Genomic DNA, 20768 nt, shown 5'->3' on the forward strand with positions numbered 1-20768 from the left:
CATCAGATCTGTGATCAATAGATGTTCCACCTACAACCATCCTGTCTTCTATTCAAACATTATGTACAAGGGTGGGCTGAAAAGTTCATAGCCTGACCATGAAGGAGCAATGCTAGGGTTGGGAAACTTTGCCTGCATAAATTTTAACTCTTCTTATTATCTCTGCCTTAGTGAAGGCAGAGGTATTGTTTTCAGTCATGTTTATCTGTGGACAAGATATCTCAAAAACCACTGGATGGATTCGGATGAAACTTTCAGGGATGTTTGGCTTCATAGCTGGCACAAACTGATTAGATTTTGGGATCGATCCGGTACCGGACAAGGATTCTAGATTATTTTTCCTGTTTTTTTTTAACTTAATTTTTGAGAGAAGTTGGGTTCATTTTTAATATTCTCGTTTGTGAGAGCAATCGAGTTTATTTCAGATATTCTCATTTTAAAAATCCTCTCCCAGCTAATCGTTGGTGTTGCCTTGGTGGAGGTTTGTGCTCTCTGAGTGCTCTTGTTAATAAGTGCATTGTTGCTTTCCAACTAAATGACATCTGACTGTCCAAAGAACTCTTCAAAAGTAACTAGTAGTGACTTCTCTTGAAAATGGACAAAATTAGTCAACATGGTGTTATCAAGTACCTTCAGAAAAAGGGTTTAGCCCTCAAGGACATTCATGCTGACATGGTTGCTACATGGTTGCTACAGTGTGTGTATTGGTCCTGTGTGCCTCGTTTGGCTTTCTTCAAATTCGTATTTCAGTTGTATGCAGTTAATTTGTCGAAGAGAAAACCTGTATACGATATACGTAGCACATTTGTAAAGTGCCGTATATACATATGTTGTATCATGGCTTTCCATCGGTTATGACGACAGGGGTTCCAATTCATCCGATCAACAGAACAGCATGCTCATGAAATTAATGTGTAAGTGGCTGAGCATTCCACAGACACGTGTACCCTTAACATAGTTCTCAGGGAGATTCAGCGTGACACAGAGTGTGACAAGGCTGGCCCTTTGAAATACAGGTACAACAGAAACAGGAAGAAAGAGGGAGAGAAAGTTGTGGTGAAAGAGTACAGCAGGTTCACCACCACCCCTTGCTGCAGCCTTGTGGAGCTTTAGGTGTTTTTGCTCAATAAACACTCACAACACCCGATCTGGGAATTAAAACCACGATCCTATGACCGCGAGTCTGCTGCCCTAACCACTGGGCCATTGCACTTCCACATATATTGTATACATGGCATTCAATATGTTTACAGGTAAGCCAGGTGTGTGTGTGTATTTGTATGTGCACACAAGCGCCCATGTATATATGTACATATGCAAGCACATATGTATGCATATAGACATGGATGTATGTTTATATGCATGTGTGTGCCAATGTTGCAGTTGCTGCATAAATGTATGTTTTTGATTAATGTATGTGTATTAATATTCAAATGTGCACATCAACATGTGTGTGTGTGTGTGTGTACGTATGTGCATGTATGTATTGCGGAATCAGTAGAATGACCCAAAACTTCCTAAGACCCCAGAATCATCCTTGATGATGCATCTTACAGGTACCACAGTTGATTGGATGTTAATGGTTTTACCCCCCCCCCCCACTTTCGTACATCCACTCTGAGTCACCATAATCATCAAACACTAAACTCACCTTGGAAATAATCCGTTCAACTTTTTAACGTAAGGCATGGAGTTCTCCCCCTTGCACTTCTTGACAGGAGTTTGTTACCCACCACCACCACCACTTACTCCAGGTCGGCTTTCATCCTTCATAAAGTAGACCTGTGGTTGCAGGTATCGAACCATGACTGTCCCATCTTTCAGAATTAATTTGTCTGGGAAATTCATTGTCCAATCTGTAGTATTTTGGAAAGAGAGAGAGAGAGGTAAGGTTTGGGAGGGAATTAAGGAGTGCTATCACACCACAAGAGAAAGATAGATAGATAGATAGATAGATAGATAGATAGAGAGAGAGAGAGAGAGAGAGAGAGAGAGAGAGAGAGAGAGAGAGAGGGGTGAAATATAAATCCAACTTCTTCCATGTTTAGATTTCATAGCTGAATAGCTTCCCTTGTATTGTCTATATTCACTAGAAAAAGTAACAGTTGCTGATATTGTTTAGCCCTGAGTTAGTACTTACTGAGCAGACTCAGGGACAAAGGTATTTCATCCTGTTATCAAGGCATTGTATATCCAAGAGTACATTATCTTATGTATCCTTTCTTCTTTGAGACAGTAAGGTACGAGTGGAGGGAAATTTGGCTGCTATTTCTAACAGATTGTGTGACAACATACAGGCATTCCATCAATGGTTTGTGTTGTAAGGATCAGTGGCATGGTCATTACCTGACCAGCAAGAAGCAACAGCTAAACCTCCTCAAATCACCTACCATCACAATGCGGTTGGACATATTGGATAATGTAGTCCTAGGTGCACTGTGTCTGGCAAAAACAAAACAAAAAAGGGATGGTCATGATTGGAACATCTTTAACCATAGGTCTGCTCAGTTGTGGATGACCTGGGGCTAAACAACAAGTGTTGTTAACAAAACAATGAGAAATCCTGGGTGACTCAATTAGCAAGGAAGTCCCTTAAATGGCATCGTGAAAAAAAGGACACACTGAAATAAGTAGTCCAAGGTACACTATTCTTGAAAATAAGATTGGGTAATGATGGCTGCGATGCCTTTGATCCTAATTCTGCTCAATCAGGGATGACCTAGGGCTGTAAACAACAACGCTAATACCACCAAGACCCATTAAGGGAACATCAACATTGTTGCTGGAACTGCTAGAAATAGCAGCCAAATTTCTTTAAATCACATCTTAGCAAAGGGCACATTAGAGAATGTGGTCCTGGTTGGAATATCTATGACGTTAGGTCTACTTGATCACAGCTGAGCTGGGGTCAAACAACAACACTATACCCCCAACACCAACAAGGAAAGGGCCTGTATGTGGTTGCTGAACCAGTCAGAGTTTCCTTAAATTATAAATTCCTTTAAAACAGAAAGGATAATGAAATCTGAGATATACAATTAGACAGGGTGGTCATGGATGGACCATCTTTGATCATAGGTCTGGTGTATCAGCGCTGGCATAGAGCTAAATAACAACAACAGAGTCCTTAAGAGTAAATTCAAGGGGGGAAAACAAAATATTTCATTTTATTTTATTTTATTGCAAAAGAAATGAAAACTATTTAAAAAATGAAAATTGTTCAGGAAAATGTTTTTAAAATCAATCCTGAGATGTTCAATAAAATACAATGATTGATCATTGGACTATAAATTGCTCAACAGGACTTTATTACTGGTGCTAATTAATCCCATAGGGATCAAATGCAAAGTCTTTGTTGGAATACTGTGAATGGCTACAGTTGGTTATACTGTCCTTTCTACCAACCGGTAGAAACGTTGGTATCTGCTGTACTGCCCTTTCTACCAACCAGTAGAGACATTTGTGTTTGCTGTACTGTCCTTTCTACCAACCAGTAGAGACATTTATATCTGCTGTACTGTCCTTTCTACCAACCGGTAGAAACATTTGTATCTGCTGTACTGTCCTTTCTACCAACTGGTAGAAACATTTGCCAGATGTCTCGCTATTTCTGCCAGAAATGAAATATTTGGGTATTATGTACTCCATTCTACCAACTGGTAGATGCATCTGTATATGCTGTACTGTCCTATCTACCAACAGGTAGCTGTATTTGTTATATTGCCCTCTTCTACCAACAGACAGATTTGTGTCGGTTTTACTGCAATTAGCAATAGGTATTATTTTTGTGGTGTGTGTCCATTCTACCAGCTGGCAGAAGATATATATAAAATTTACCCAACAGTTGTATCTGCCATAATTCTTTTGGCATTAGTCAGATTTACCAACAAGGATTCCTAGAGACACTGACTCCCCGAGACATTTTACCTGTAGATAGGTTAAGGGCAAACAGTGTTTCTTTAAATGTACTTTGAACAAGAAGGCACTAGGGAAGGACTTGTCACAGAATTGACATCTGCACTGCTTTGCTGCGGCATCTGCAGATTGGGGATCATTATTGGTTTTTTCATCATCAGGACTTTCATCATCAAAATTTTCATCATCTTCATCATCAGCTTTACTATCTTCATCAGTTTTACCACCATCAAGTTGATCAACATCAGTAGCCATGACTGGTTCTTCTTCTTCAACAGACATTACGGAATGTTCTGCCGTAGCGTCCAAATTACTAACAGAATTCGTTTTTAATGGTTCTGTACCAGTGTCAGCTTCAACAACCCCTTTTTCGGGGCCAGTTTGCTCACTTTCTTCCTCTGCTGTTTGTTCTTTCATCTCCAGTGGATATTTCGAACAAAAATATTTGACGGCTGTTGAAGAGTTGGTATGAGTTTTGATATGTTCCCAGAAATCCGTTTTGTTTGAATAAGAAGAAAAACAGAAATTGCAATCGTACTTGGTGATTGGATGAGTAGTCAGGTGGAGTTTCCATTCGTGAAAGTCTTTGAAATTTAAGTTGCAAGCTTGACACAAATAAGTTTTAGTAGGGTCTTCAGGAGTATCGGGACCTTCCATTCTTTATCTGACAATCAACGAATCAAATATTTCAAATGGGGCAGGAATAAATAAACTCAGGGTTGGGATACAATTCCCTTCAGGCAGCACAAAGGTACGAGTTGACTTTCAAAACACAAATGGTAAATCAAATGCAAATTTATTACTATTCAAAAGCTGTTACATACTAATTAGCAGGGATTCTGAATGTTGGCAACAAGTCTCCTCACATCTTAAAAAACCTTTCTTAAGATTCACACAGGATGAAACTTTTTTGCAGATTGACAATGTATGTAGCCAATTCTAGTATGCTTCAGTGTTTTAGGTAACGGTCAGGGTATTGTACCAAGTGCACCAAAATTAATATTATTATTTGTACTAGTTGCAGTAATTATATAGCAGTGGAAAGCAATGCTCTTTTTTTTTTTAGAATATAAAAAATATCTTCCATTAGTTATATTAAAACATTGGTTTCATTTACTACGTATGTTCTTAGATAACTTCAGCTGTAGAGAAATTGCTTGCAACATTTATTCTCAACACATTTCAGAAATTAAAACTGTACAAGACTGGTATTTCAGTAAAAGATTTGGTTGAATTTGATTTCCAGACAATCACCGTGGCATGACATGGTTTCTAATTCTTCACAGTTTTCCAAGAAAGGGAAGCACAGGTAGTGAATTTGGTGCAGTACCATATGGCAGCAGAAAATAATTACCTGGAAATATAAAGGGTATATATATATATATAACAAATTAAAGAAAGAAAATGCACACATTTTATATATTTTTTTAATAAATTTCATATTGTGTTTGTCGACCGGTTTCGCTTTTGCTTAGTGAAAGCAAAACTGGTCAACAAGCACACTATAAAATTTATTTTAAAATATATTAAAACTATGTAAAGTGTGTGTGCATTTTCCTTCATAGTAGAAGTCAATACATATGTGTGTGTGTGTGTGTATGCACTGGTTCAATTCCACTCCTTTGTTATTAGTCGACTGGTTAAATATACAACTAACGAACCAATTGATTAACATACGAAGACAAATCAAACAACTTACTGTCTAACCAAATTAAACTATCAATTAGTTGGATATTTAACCAACTGACTAATACTAAAGGAGTGAAACTGAACCAGTGTGTGTGTTAATATCCCTGGACACAACAAAATTTGTTTCAACACAGGAATTCACATAAAGAATCTTGCAAACCAGATACTAAAACAAAGTGCATATATTATATGTGTATATGTATATATATCCCTCTCTCACTTTCAGAGAGGCACTGAGCACCTACACGCACATATACACACACGGCAGTAACTTCCGCCTGCCGAATTCAATCACAAAGCTTCGGTGCGTGTGTGTATATATATATGTATAAATTTTTAATCAGCAGACAATACAAAGTTATTCAAGAGTGAGACAAGGCTGGCCTTTGAAATACAGGTACTACTGGTTTTTGCCAGTTGAGTGGACTGGAGCAATGTAAAATAAAATGTTTTGCTCAAGGACACAATGTGTTACCGGGAATTGAACTCACAACCTTACGATCGTGAGCCAAATGCCCTAACCACTAAGCCACGTACCTTCACACACACAAACACATGATGGAATTCTTTCAGTTTCTGTCTAGCAAATCTACTCATAAGGCTTTGGTCAGCCCAGGGCTATAGCAGAAGGCACCCGCACCAAGTGCCATGCAGTCGGTTGGAACCTGAGACCACATGGTTGGGAAGCAAGCTTCTTAACCGCGGTCTTCCCTTCTTCTCAACCAAAACCGAATGAAGTACAACAAATACTCTTGCCATTGCCAACAGAGATCTAGGAAGCAATAAATATTTATTCAAGGGATTATCTAAAACACAATATATTTCAAGACTTTTGCGTTATTTCCTAAGTAGAAGCCATGGAGCCATTTCGTTGATGTGGCTGACTTCCACCCGGTTTATACCCGACTCTAAATCTAGACGTGGTGTTTCCAGTTGGTGTGAACAACAAATAACTTGTCAAGATTTGATTTCAGGGGACATAACTCCATCACTTCGACCGTTGTAGCTCCTTGTGTAAAGGTTGTGTTAGTCAACTCCAAGCCAAGCTTCATTGAGCACACTCACACGAAGAGACCATCCAGCCTTGACCGCCTCATCTCTTAAAGAATACTAGGACTTCCATTACCTAATGTGTCCTCATTTTAAAGTATCAGTGTTATTTGAAGGAGATCTGACTGCTATTTCTAGCAGGATTCCCTTGTCGCCTCATTAGTGAACAGGCTTCAAAGACAGTAGAGGCCCACTTTCACATTTTAAAGAGGGATGCAACTGGCCACTTTCTGGTAAATATTTTTTCACACGAAAGAGTTAAGTTTCCTGTTCACAATTTATAGATAGAGTTATGGTAGTTTACTTCCCTCCTTCCACACCTCATCGTTTAACGTCCGCTTTCCATGCTAGCATGGGTTGGACGGTTCAACTGGAGTCTGGGAAGCCCGAAGGCTGCACCAGGCCAGTCAGATCTGGCAATGTTTCTACGGCTGGATGCCCTTCCTAACGCCAACCACTCCGTGAGTGTAGTGGGTGCTTTTTATGTGCCACCGACACAGGTGCCAGACGAGGCTGGTGAACAGCCACGCTCGGATGGTGTTTTTTACGTGCCACCAGCACGGAGGCCAGGCTAGGCTGGCACGGCCCTGTGTATAATATATATATATATATAACATACATATATAGATAGATAATTAGATGGATGGATGGATGGACGGACGGACGGATAGATATATTACATATATCATGGTACTGACCAGACAATCAGATGTTGTATACCCCATTGGTCATAAAGCATTTCCAATTCCGTCTTAGTTGTACCATTCTTTTCCCTCTTGACCTAAATTGTCTTCCCATTTCTGAGGAGGCCTTCCAAGTGGCCCTTTCCAATCTGTTAGATACCACTCGGCATCTGCAAGGGTCCACCTGTGACTGTGAACCTTGCAACATGTCCGGCCCAGCAGAGTTTGTGCTTTGATCCCATAATTCACTCTACTCCGTTATTTCATTTCGAATGTGTTCCCTTAATGATATTTCTAGTAAGGATCTTTTCATGACCCTTTGCATATCATGATACATACAATGTGTATGTGTGTTCGTTTCTCTTTTTGTCATCTGGGATTTTATTTTTGATCTTTTATCTAAATGAAAATATTTCCTCCATCTGGCTGCTTTTCTTTCTACAAAATGAGAAGTTACATTGAGGAACTGTTATTTTAACAAGTTGTGTTTATTTATCACCTGACGAGATACATCTGCACCGCTGGATACACCTGAACCAGATGTTGAGTGTCTCACCCATGAGGGATCAATGCTAGATGTGTTGAAACAATTGTCATGATTAATAATAAATTCTCTCGTATATTCCATCTTCCGTCTTTCATTTGCCATATATACAAATATATATATATATCATCATCATTTAACATCTATATTCCGGTGGCACATAAAAAACACCCACTACACTCTCGGAGTGGTTATGTTAGAAAGGGCATCCAGCTGTAGAAACTCTGCCAGATCAAGATTGGAGCCTGGTGTGGCTGTCTGGTTCACCATCCCTCAGTCAAAATCGTCCAACCCATGCTAGCATGGAAGGCAGACATTAAACAATGATGATGATGATTCCATGCTAGCATAATATGGATGGTTTGCCTGGGTCCAACAAGCTGGGCAACTGTGGCAAGCTCCAGTTCCTGCTTTGGCAAAGTTTCTACGGTTGGATGCCATTCCAGGGATGGTTTGTAGGAGATGAAGGTAAAGGTGGCTGTAAGGAAGAAGGGTAGTGGTGTTGTTGATGGTAAATAAGAGTATGGGGTGAAGCTGATAAGAAACAGAGGTGGCTCAGGATAGGGGAGGGGGTGTAGGGGCAGCACAGAAAGGCTGGAGAGCAGCAAATGAATAAAACTGCAGATAGATGAGATATAGGGAGATGGTGTGTAAGGGTGAAGGTAGAGGCGGAGTGGCGAGTGAGGGTGAGATGTAGAGCATCAGAGGTGCACAGGGATGGATATAGTGAGAGATGAACCAAGGTGGTGGTGGGGGGGGACAATAACTGTCAGATATGAAAGGGTATTAAGAATAAGATATGGCAATCATAAGATGTAGATCAAGGGAAAGGAAGAGATAAATGGTGGCACAGAAAGGGTAACCAGTAGAAAATAAAGTGGGAACGGATGATATTAGGAATGAAGGATGTATGTCAAAGGCAAGTGTTTAAAAGGGAGAGGAATAACTGGGAGAAAAAGAAAAGGGGGGGGTCGAAATATGAAGTTCTGTACTCATAGCATCTGAAAAGTACCGGAGTTAGGTGACTTGCACAATTCCAACAAGAACTCAAAATGTATTTGTCTAAACATGGAAAAACAGACCTAAAATAAGCAGTGTGTGTCTGTGTGTATACACACACATACATATGCAGTTGTTTTGTCCTAAGTCCCCTGACCCCCAAATGAAATGACACAGGGTGTGGTTTGTTGACAAAGTAAAAATAAACAGCTACATTCAAGTATCGATGGCTATTTTCTTTATCGGTCTGAAGAAATAGGCTGCGTCCATTACCTTATCAGACCTTCTGGGACGGCTGAAAGTAAATTTCTATATTAACACCCGCACGATTTTCACTAAGAAAAAGAAAAAAAACCCCAAAAAATCGGATTTTTTGCGTGGTATCAAGTACCCTGGCCTCCTAATATGCTGCAAATCCCTTATTTTGGTTTGGAAAAGGGTGGGGGCGAGCACCCCCCTCCTTTTTTTTCAAACCAAAATAACTCTCTCTCTCTCTCTTTTACTCTTTTACTTGTTTCAGTCATTTGACTGCGGCCATGCTGGAGCACCACCTTTTTTTAGTCGAGCAAATCGACCCCGGGACTTATTCTTTGTAAGCCCAGTACTTATTCTATCGGTCTCCTTTGCTGAACCGCTAAACACACCAGCATCGGTTGTCAAGCAATGCTAGGGGGACAAACACAGACACACATATATACGACAGGCTTCTTTCAGTTTCCGTCTACCAAATCCACTCACAAGGCATTGGTCGGCCCGGGGCTATAGCAGAAGACACTTGCCCAAGATGCCACGCAGTGGGATTGAACCCGGAACCATGTGGTTGGTTAGCAAACTACTTACCACACAGCCACTCCTATAAGGGAGTTTTTGGGGGTTTTTTTCTTATTGAAAATCGTGTGGGTGTTAATATAGAAACATACCCAGCTGAAATCAACACGGTTAACGGCCCACTAATTGCAAGTTGACGGCTGCAACTCCGCTGATATAATAATAATATTGATAATGTAAAGAGAAGAGGTGGGCATAACAGGAATGCATGCTTGAGTTGATCCCCCCCCCAAAAAAAAAAAACTGAGGCCATTATAGTAGCGGAGGAGGCGACTAAGAGTGGATATAGTAAGACTGCTGTCACTGTGATACGAACTCACATATTCCTATAAAAACATCAAGTGTTAACAGAATTTTAAATTTTAAAATAACGGACAACAGAAAATGCATTAATTTAAGAAAAAAAGGGAAACTTTCGCTACATAAATTCGTCTAAATACACAAGAGTCGTTAAGTTCGGAAACAGCATTATAAATAAAACAAAATATTGAAACATAATTTCAAATATTAAACAGAGATGTCAAAATCGACATTTTCAATAGTGAAAGCAAAAGAGCTGAATATGGAAACGTCGTTTTGTAAACAAAAAACTTAAACAAATTCATGTTTGATAACAAAAATGATTTGAGAAGAAACATTTCTGAAATATTTACATTTTTCTTTTTTCATTTTTTTTGACAATCGCAAGACAGAAAAACAAAACATTTTAAAGAAATATAAAAACACAGAAACATACCGAATAACAGCGATGCAGCAGTTAGCGGTGTCGAGGGGAAAATCTCCCTTCTGTTAAATATATCCATGTAGGAAGTAAATTTTCTCTTTCTCTTTTACTTGTTTCAGTCATTTGACTGCGGCCATGCTGGAGCACCGCCTTTAGTCGAGCAACTCGACCCCGGGACTTATTCTTTGTAAGTCCAATACTTATCTTTCGGTCACTTTTGCCGAACCGCTAAGTGACTTAATACTTAAATTATTTTAAAAGACTTCTTAATGTCTAATAAGAATGAAAATCAACTCCAAAAGTTGACTTGTACTTTAATTTATTCTTCATCTTTCGAATGAATGGTACAATTGATTCCAACGAGATTTAAGTTCTGAAAGGACGCATCGTAATTAAATCCCGAAAGGCATTTAGTCAAATGCTCTACCTTTTGTGAAAGTAAATAATAAAAAAAATAATTAAGCGTCGTATTTATTGCGAAAAAGCATAAATACTGAATGTAACGGTTTTTGTGTGTTTCTTGAATGGCTTATAAACACCTTCCACGCTGCAATTGTTTTCGTTCCAGCACACGATCTCAGATCAGGTCACTTGCTATGCAAGTACATCTCCGTAATCCCTACAGTGTTATATATAAAAGAAGACACATTGGATTGTGTAGCCCCTGTTGTTGTTGTTGTTTGTTCCTTCTCGGGCCATGCCTGGCTCATAAGGGCTGGTTTCCCGGTTTCCTTGGCATATAGGTTCCCCACCTGGACGGGACGCTGGTCTGTCGCAGGTGAGCTGCAAGATGCAAGAGGAAAGATTGAGAGAAAGTTGTGGTGAAAGAGTTAGCAGAAGTTCACCATCACCTTCTGCCGGATCCACGTGGAGCTTAGATGTTTCGCTCATAAACACACACATCGCCCGGTCTGAGATTCGAACCCGCGAGACCGCTGCTCTAACCACTAGGCCATGTGCCCCCACTCTGCTCTAACCACTAGGCCATGTGCCCCCACTCTGCTCTAACCACTAGGCCATGTGCCTCCACTCTGCTCTAACCACTAGGCCATGTGCCTCCACTCTGCTCTAACCACTAGGCCATGTGTCCCCACTCTGCTCTAACCACTAGGCCATGTGCCCCCACTCTGCTCTAACCACTAGGCCATGTGCCCCCACTCTGCTCTAACCACTAGGCCATATGCCTCCACTCTGCTCTAACCACTAGGCCATGTGCCCCCACTCTGCTCTACCACTAGGCCATGTGCCCCCACTCTGCTCTAACCACTAGGCCATGTGCCCCCACTCTGCTCTAACCACTAGGCCATGTGCCTCCACTCTTATCTAACCACTAGGACAGGTGCCCCCACTCTGCTCTAACCATTAGGCCATGTGCCTTCACTCTGCTCTAACCACTAGGCCATGTGCCTCCACTGTGCTCTAACCACTAGGCCAAGTGCCCCCACTCTGCTCTAACCACTAGGCCATGTGCCTCCACTCTGCTCTAACCACTAGGCAATGTGCCCCCACTCTGCTCTAACCACTAGGCCATGTGCCTCCACTCTGCTCTAACCACTAGGCCATGTGCCCCCACTCTGCTCTAACCACTAGGCCATGTGCCTCCACTCTGCTCTAACCATTAGGCCATGTGCCCCCACTCTGCTCTAACCACTAGGCCATGTGCCTCCACTCTGCTCTAACCACTAGGCCATGTGCCCCCACTCTGCTCTAACCACTAGGCCATGTGCCTCCACTCTGCTCTAACCACTAGGCCATGTGCACCCACTCTGCTCTAACCACTAGGCCATGTGCCTCCACTCTGCTCTAACCACTAGGCCATGTGCCCCCACTTTGCTCTAACCACTAGGCCATGTGCCTCCACTCTTATCTAATCACTAGGACAGGTGCCCCCACTCTGCTCTAACCACTAGGCCATGTGCCTCCACTCTGCTCTAACCACTAGGCCATGTGCCTCCACTCTGCTCTAACCACTAGGCCATGTGCCTCCACTCTGCTCTAACCACTAGGCCATGTGCCCCCACTCTGCTCTAACCACTAGGCCATGTGCCTCCACTCTGGTCTAACCACTAGGCCATGTGCCTCCACTCTTATCTAACCACTAGGACAGGTGCCCCCACTCTGCTCTAACCACTAGGCCATGTGCCTCCACTCTGCTCTAACCACTAGGCCATGTGCCCCCACTCTGCTCTAACCACTAGACCATGTGCCTCCACTCTGCTCTAACCACTAGACCATGTGCCTCCACTCTGCTCTAACCACTAGGCCATGTGCCCCCACTCTGCTCTAACCACTAGGCCATGTGCCTCCACTCTGCTCTACCCACTAGGCCATGTGGCCCCACTCTGCTCTAACCACTAGGCCATGTGCCCCCACTCTGCTCTAACCACTAGGCCATTTGCCCCCACTCTGCTCTAACCACTAGGCCATGTGCCTCCACTCTGCTCTAACCACTAGGCCATGTGCCCCCACTCTGCTCTAACCACTAGACCATGTGCCTCCACTGTGCTCTAACCACTAGGCCATGTGCCCCCACTGTGCTCTAACCACTAGGCCATGTGCCTCCACTGTGCTCTAACCACTAGGCCATGTGCCTCCACTCTGCTCTAACCACTAGGCCATGTGCCTCCACTCTGCTCTAACCACTAGGCCATATGCCCCCACTCTGCTCTAACCACTAGGCCATGTGCCCCCACTCTGCTCTAACCACTAGGCCATGTGCCTCCACTCTGCTCTAACCACTAGGCCATGTGCCCCCACTCTGCTCTAACCACTAGGCCATGTGCCCCCACTCTGCTCTAACCACTAGGCCATATGCCCCCACTCTGCTCTAACCACTAGGCCATGTGCCCCCACTCTGCTCTAACCACTAGGCCATATGCCCCCACTCTGCTCTAACCACTAGGCCATATGCCCCCACTCTGCTCTAACCACTAGGCAATGTGCCCCCACTCTGCTCTAACCACTAGGCCATATGCCTCCACTGTGCTCTAACCACTAGGCCATATGCCCCCACTCTGCTCTAACCACTAGGCCATGTGCCCCCACTCTGCTCTAACCACTAGGCCATGTGCCCCCACTCTGCTCTAACCACTAGGCCATATGCCTCCACTGTGCTCTAACCACTAGGCCATGTGCCCCCACTCTGCTCTAACCACTAGGCCATGTGCCTCCACTGTGCTCTAACCACTAGGCCATGTGCCCCCACTCTGCTCTAACCACTAGGCCATGTGCCCCCACTGTGCTCTAACCACTAGGCCATGTGCCTCCAATCTGCTCTAACCACTAGGCCATGTGCCTCCACTCTGCTCTAACCACTAGGCCATGTGCCTCCACTCTGCTCTAACCACTAGGCCATGTGCCCCCACTCTTCTCTAACCACTAGGCCATGTGCCTCCACTCTGCTCTAACCACTAGGCCATGTGCCTCCACTCTGCTCTAACCACTAGACCATGTGCCTCCACTGTGCTCTAACCACTAGGCCATGTGCCCCCACTGTGCTCTAACCACTAGGCCATGTGCCTCCACTGTGCTCTAACCACTAGGCCATGTGCCTCCACTGTGCTCTAACCACTAGGCCATGTGCCCCCACTGTGCTCTAACCACTAGGCCATGTGCCTCCAATCTGCTCTAACCACTAGGCCATGTGCCTCCAATCTGCTCTAACCACTAGGCCATGTGCCTCCACTGTGTAGTCTCTAATATACAAAAAAGATGTAATGGTTGGTCATTGCTAGAATGTTTTTGATCACATACCTAAGGGGCCAAAACTAATTCTAGGGCACAAGAACAGTAACAATGTTAGTTTGTGTTGGTGGGCGGGGTGGGGGTGTAATAGAAAGGATAAACTTGGGAATAAGATGTTGCTGTTTCTTGTCAGGTTCAAACACTTAAACTAAAACAGAAAACCAGATTATGGATTTCTGTTTATTCCTTTCTAAGAAGGTGATCAATTACTGTCATTTAGGTACATTTTATTCATTAATTCTGCCTCAACAACAGTTGAACTTGTAATATATTCTGTCACAAAAGGCAGCGAGCTAGCAGAAGCGTTAGCACACTGGGCGAAATGCTTAACAGTATTTTGTCTGCTGTTACGTTCTGAGTTCAAATTCCGCCGAGGTCGACTTTGCCTTTCATCCTTTCGGGGTTGATTAAATGTACCAGTTATGCACTGGGATTGATATAATCAACTTAATCCGTTTGTCTGTCCTTGTTCGTCCCCTTTGTGTTTAGCCCCTTGTGGGTAATAAAGAAATAGGTATTTTGTCTGCCATTATGTTCTAAGTTCAAATTCTGCCAAGATCGACTTTGCCTTTCATCCTTTCGGAGAGTCGATTAAATAAGTACCAGTCACACACTGGGGTTGATGTAATCGACTTAATCCCTTTGTTTGTCCTCTCTATGTTTAGCCCCCTGTGGGCAAAGAAAAGCAAATATATTCTGTCACCCAAATATTTTATTTTTGCATTCTGCAATGTCAGCCCAAGAATTATTTAATCTTTTCTCTCTTGTTAAAGCCAACTCAGAATCTCAAATTTCTGCCATGTTTCTGTTGCCATACACTGCTGCCTTTGTTTCAATTAATTTTGTAAATAATGAAGAATTTATTTAAAATATTTCGTTTTTGGATTTGGTTTGCAAGATTCTTTATATGAGTTTGTATGTTGAAGCATATTCTGCTGAGTCCGGGGAGAGTCATTTTCTTTTTGTGCCTTATAATTTAATACACTCATCGGTAAAATTTCCACTTATTTCTTATTTTTATTTTCCTAAAATTTTCGTTGTGTCTTGCAACTTTTTCAATAGTCAAGACTCTGTCCGTTATTTAACTTTGTCATTATTAAGCTGCTATTTGGAACATAGCATGAAATTCTAGTGGAGGATTTTAATTCTGTTCACTTTAAAACAAGAAGCTTATACCAGTAAAGCAGGGATAGTCTCAGGTGGGTTGGTATCAAAAAAGTTAAATACAGCCATGTCAGCCTGGTCCAGAGTGTGTCTCTTTCTTGTTGTGTTCTAAAGAAGCTCTGCTATAATGCTGTTGGTTCCTGCTAAAGCTTCTGACTTTGCTTAATCCCAATCACTGAATATTCCTCCAGGTGCAGTGCTGGATAAACCATTAAGCAAAAATAAGCTTGTGCTTGGGGGATCAAGAGAAGCAAGGGACCACAGAAATGGTAAATGGTTTATGGCACAAAAGAATTCACTTTAACCCTTCAGCATTCAGATTATTCTGTCAAATGTTATGTTTATTTATCCACATAATTTTAAACTAATTACACTTAATTTTGTAGTTTCAAGATTTCAATGGTGTGTTTGTACATTTTTAGAAATACATTGTAGGGTGGGTGTGATAGGCTGAATCTGGTCAGTTACGACACAGAACATTTGGGCTGGTTGTGGCCGGATTAAATACTAATGGATTAAACTTGCTAAAATAATATTCAAAGTATGATAAGAAATATTAATTTTTTAGTGTTCATGGTGTCATGGTGAGGATTTGATTAAAGATTTTGCAATTAAAAAATCTAGGAGAAAACCTTGCAAATATAAAAAAAAAGTGGAAGGATACAAAAATAAACATTATTTTCCATCTTACTGTTAGTTTTGTTTCATATTGAAAACAGAAAAATTATTTTATGGTTTATTATTGTTTATAGTTTGAATTACATATATAGGGATGTACCAAAATCTTTGATGTGCTTAGGGCCTTCAGGGCCAGCCATAGGGTTGCTGGTGCCCTGGGCAAGCTGAACTTTGGTGTGTACAGGCTGAGGATTGTGGAAATTTCCTTGTCTTTGTCATGCCCTCCTTAGTGCCCTCTAGCACATGGTGCCCTGGGTAACTGCCTGAATTGCCGGTACTTTGAGCCAACCCTGAGGGCCTTCATGGCTTTTAATCCAGCCCTGCCTTGGAACATTTAGTGTCTTTCTCAATAATGTCTCTGCTTGAGTACTTATGATGGTACATGTGTGTATGTGTGTGTGTACAACAGAGGAAAGACATAACTTTAAAGTTGTTGGTTGATGCCTAATACAACTGTTCTTTTATTTCAAATCACTTCTGATCATATAGACTTATTATTAAAGGAGTCCAGCCATGTCTATTACATCCTTTTTACCTTTCAGATATATTGTGTGCCAGTCTACATTATCTAACGTACCATCTACATTGGTAGGGAGTAGTTTATTGTACCATCTAATATGGTAAGGAGTAAACTGAGGGAGATTTAACTCTTGCTTCTAGCAGGTTGAGCTGCAACATAGAAGCTCTTTTATTGGCACAAACTACTATTTTTTAAGGCGGCGAGCTGGCAGAAATGTTAGCACGCTGGGCGAAATGCTTAGCGGTATTTCATCAGCCGTTACGTTCTGAGTTCAAATTCCGCTATGGTCGACTTTGTCTTTCATCTTTTTGGGGGTCGATAAATTAAGTACCAGTTACGCACTGGGGTCAATGTAATCGACTTAATCCCTTTATCTGCCCTTGTTAGTCCTCTCTATGTTTAGCCCCTTGTGGGCAATAAAGAAATAACAAACTACTATTTTATTTAAGGGGAATCTAAGTTTTCCCTTAAATGTCTTCCACCCTTACTCTTTTGATACCCAAACACAAGATTACCCCTAGATCTAAAATAGTAATTTTCTCTTTAATGTAATCTTAAATTAAAACCTCCCTTCAAAATTTCATGGTAATTTGTTCCAAATGACAAATTTATTTTGCAAAATTCTTCCTTATTAAGGCTGGTGATTGGAACATAAATTAACAGGAAATAAATTGGAATTAAGTGAAAGAAAAACTGTGTATCTCAACAGAAATATGCGAACAAAAGGGTTAAAACAAAAGGGTTAAAACAAAGCCTTTCAAAATTTCACGTTAATTTATGCTCTAAACACCAGCTTAATAATAACCATGTTATTTTGCTAAATTCTTCATTATTTTCATAATTGATTGAAACAAAGACGGTATTTCAAGAGAAATCTTGCAACAAAACCGTTAAGCAGCAGGGCTGCCATCCATCATCAGGAATAGATTAAAACAAAAGCGTTGAGAATTTTCCATCACTTGCCTCCATGAGATTATAGTCAGCCTAACCTTGGAGAATGCGAAATAATTAATCCCTTCCCATCGTTATCACCATCCAGCCTCAGGCTGCACCAGACAATTAATTATCAGGCAAGTTCAATAGCCTTGTGAAGAAGAAGGAGAAGAAGAAGAAGAAGAAGAAGAAGAAGGAGAAGAAGAAGAAGAAGAAGGAGAAGGAGAAGGAGAAGAAGAAGAGGAAGAAGAAGAAGAAGAAGAAGAAGGAGGCGAAGAAGAGGGAGAAGGAGAAGAAGGAGAAGAAGTAGGAGAAGAAGAAGAAGAGGGAGAAGGAGAAGCAGGAAGAAGAAGAAGGAAGGAAGGAGAAGAAGAAGAAGAAGAAGAAGAAGAAGAGAAGAGAAAGAAGAAAGAAGAGAAGAAGAAGAAGAAGAAGAAGAAGAAGGAGAAGGAGAAGAAGAGGAAGAAGAAGAAGAAGAAGAAGGAGAAGAAGAAGAAGAAGAAGAGAAGAAGGAGAAGAAGAAGTAGGAGAAGATGAAGAAGAGGGAGAAGGAGAAGCAGGAAGAAGAAGAAGGAAGGAAGGAGAAGAAGAAGAAGAAGAAGAAGAGAAAGAAGAAGAAGAAGAAGAAGAAGAAGAAGAAGGGGAAGAAGAATAAAGAGAAGGAGGAGAAAGAGAAGAAGAAGAAGAAGAAGAAGAGAAGAAGAAGAAGAAGAAGAAGAAGAAGAAAGAAGTTTGGATTCTTGGATGTGAGCTTTCCATCTATTCCTCTGCTAGAGTTAACTGCCAAAGCTTCAGTTCCAAGTCACTCACAACTGCCTGAAGCTACTTGCCTAATGAAGAAATCATTAGCGAAGTAAAGAAAGGGGGAAAAACCATTTTGAATAAAATAGAGAATTTCTCTTAATTTCTTTTTCCCTGTGAAATAATCTTTTAGAAACTGCTTCAAAAAAATACCAACATGGCTGATTGTCATTATTTTAGTGTACTTAATTAACCAGGAACGAAAAAGGAAGAGGACAGAGAGGAGAAAGGAGCTGTTGTCTAAATACTTAACTAAATCTTAATTAATTACAAGCACAGATTTTAATAAATCAACATATTTTTAATCACATAGACGTCAGCTTTATCTACTGGTTTTCAAGTGTGATTATCTTGCAGCCAATCAGCATTCTCGAAACTAATGACATCATCAAAATTAGCCAATGATAAGGGACATGTATATGAGGTCACGTTGATGGTAACAAGCACGGCAGCCATTTTCGATTTTAATTAACTAGCTTCTCTTTCTTCCTTGCGATGACTCATGCCAACAAATACAATAGACAGACCGAGAAAATATGCTAATATATACACAGATTGGATTTCTCTCTTCTAAACACTTAGCCATTATATTTCAGTCGGTCGATAATCCTGTATTGTTTTTGCTTTAGGAATGTTTATGGTTAAATATCCTTTCATTAACGCTCAATTCGGACAGTTTTTTCATAAAACATGTCTCATCATATATTATTTTAAAGTTAAAACAAAAACTATGATTCCGTAAACAGCTAAGCAGTCACAAGGGATAAATTCAACGAAATTTCTGGAAGACATCCATTATAATTTCATTATATACTCCCCAGACTCAATTTCGTTTCAGTGTGTGTGTGTCCCACGACATTATGACATAGAATTAAATTAAGAAAAAGATGTGGCATCTTTTATTTTATTTTTTACTATTTTGGAGTAAGATTTAGTATGTCCAAACAGTTAAGACATTGGCTCCGCGACAACGAGATCTCGTGTTCGATCCCACTGCGTGACAACTTGGGCAGATGTCATTTTCTATAGCCTTGGATTTGACCCATGTCCTGTGAGTGAAATTGGAGAGACGGAAGCTGTATAAAAGACCGTCGGGTGGACTGCTCCTGCAATTCCAATAGTACGCAGCATCACGTTGATTTCTACCCACGGATTTTTGTAATCTGCGCGAAATGCTCAGTTTAAGTTAGGAGCCAGTCATTCAGTTGAGTGAATTCTCTTTAAGAAATATGAAGACCATGAAATGGTAACAGTGGACATTATGCTGAAAGAGAAATCTTTAAGTGAGCGTTCTTACATGCAAAATACATATATTGATGGTATAGTCTGACATACGTTAAATCGTGAGTTGAATACTTTGGTTCAACTGCGATGTTTTCAAGTAATTTGTAGACAAAACCTTCCTCTAAGGGAGTTTTAAAATATAAAACCAACAAAAAAAGAGAAATAACTCTTGCGAGTCTAAATCGAGTTGAGATTGACTCGGTCTTTCTTCTAAGTAAATTAAATTCCAGTGAAGAACTATTAAGTATTTATTCTTCTACAACCCCATCAGCCGATGATGTTGTATGTATTTTATAAATATTGGTAGAATCGTTTGAGCGCCTGACAAATACTATGTAGGACTTGCTCTGGACCTCGACTTTCTTGACGTTTTAAGTTCAAATACCGTCAAAGTAGACTTCTTTTCACCCTTCCGGGGTCGATAAAATGAAGTACCAGTCAAGTATTGGAGTCAATGTAATCAACCTGCTCTTTCAATCGGATCTGCTGGCCTTGTGCCACAAATGAGAAATAATTATTATTGTCTAAGGCGGAAAGCCAATACAATCGTTAGTGCGTCGGACAAAATGCATAGATCTCTTTTGACTCGTTACGGTCTTAGTTCAGATTCCACCAAAGTCAACTTTACCTTCCATCCTTTCAGGATTGACAAAATAAAGAACTAGTTGTTGAGCACTGTAGTCGATGTAATCGACTTTCCCTCTTCCCTCAGAATTGCTGGCTTTGTACCAAAATTTGAAGCCCACATTATTGTCCAAAGTGCCATCAACTCTCTTATCCTGCAAGGACTTAACCAACCACCAGTGCTCTCACTAACTGCTACAAATAGCAAGTAATTTCTGTTAAATTACACACAGCTTTATTTTATTCTTTTAAGGAAAAAGCTAGTATTGTATACAATGTAGAAGGTCTGTGATTGATCATAAGTTTTCATAAGAGCCGAATTAAGGCGAAGCAACAACATCAGTTTGGTTAAGAATCTGGCGTTAAGCCGTCGCCCTGTCTAACACGCTCGTCTGGCTCTTGGCTGACTTTGGTAGAGTTTCATCTTTGTAAACCTACAGAACATGTCTCCAGTTCAAGGATAATTTCCAAGCTGTAGTCTGTTGTCTGCCTCCCAGTTCCAGATGTCACAGATACTGACCTTCCTCGTGTGACACGCCATAAGAAAAAGATGTCAAATTATAAGAAACGTATAATAGTGTGTCGCTG

The 20768-nt window shown here is 41.0% G+C and overlaps 1 protein-coding gene across 3 annotated transcripts; it reads right to left on the reverse strand.

Annotated features, from left to right (window-relative positions):
* Window positions 1–3160: 3160 nt before the first annotated feature.
* LOC115218853 (oocyte zinc finger protein XlCOF28-like) lies at window positions 3161–10622 on the reverse strand. 3 transcript variants are annotated; one of them, XM_036509369.1, is made up of 3 exons: window positions 10445–10497; window positions 4127–5269; window positions 3161–4090 (listed from the first exon to the last, which is right to left on the reverse strand). In XM_036509369.1, the coding sequence occupies exons 2-3, from the start codon at window positions 4570–4572 to the stop codon at window positions 3871–3873; spliced, it is 666 nt and encodes a 221-aa protein (XP_036365262.1). In that variant the 5' UTR covers window positions 4573–5269; window positions 10445–10497; the 3' UTR covers window positions 3161–3870. The 3 variants fall into 3 exon arrangements, with proteins under 3 accessions (XP_036365262.1, XP_036365261.1, XP_029644663.1); XM_036509368.1 differs by lacking the exon at window positions 10445–10497 and adding an exon at window positions 10611–10622 and having other exon boundaries at window positions 3161–4929; XM_029788803.2 differs by having other exon boundaries at window positions 3161–5269.
* Between the last annotated feature and the right edge of the window lie 10146 nt (window positions 10623–20768).

The sequence above is a fragment of the Octopus sinensis genome, linkage group LG14 (assembly GCF_006345805.1).
Source record: "Octopus sinensis linkage group LG14, ASM634580v1, whole genome shotgun sequence".
NCBI classification, from domain to species: Eukaryota; Metazoa; Mollusca; class Cephalopoda; order Octopoda; family Octopodidae; genus Octopus; species Octopus sinensis.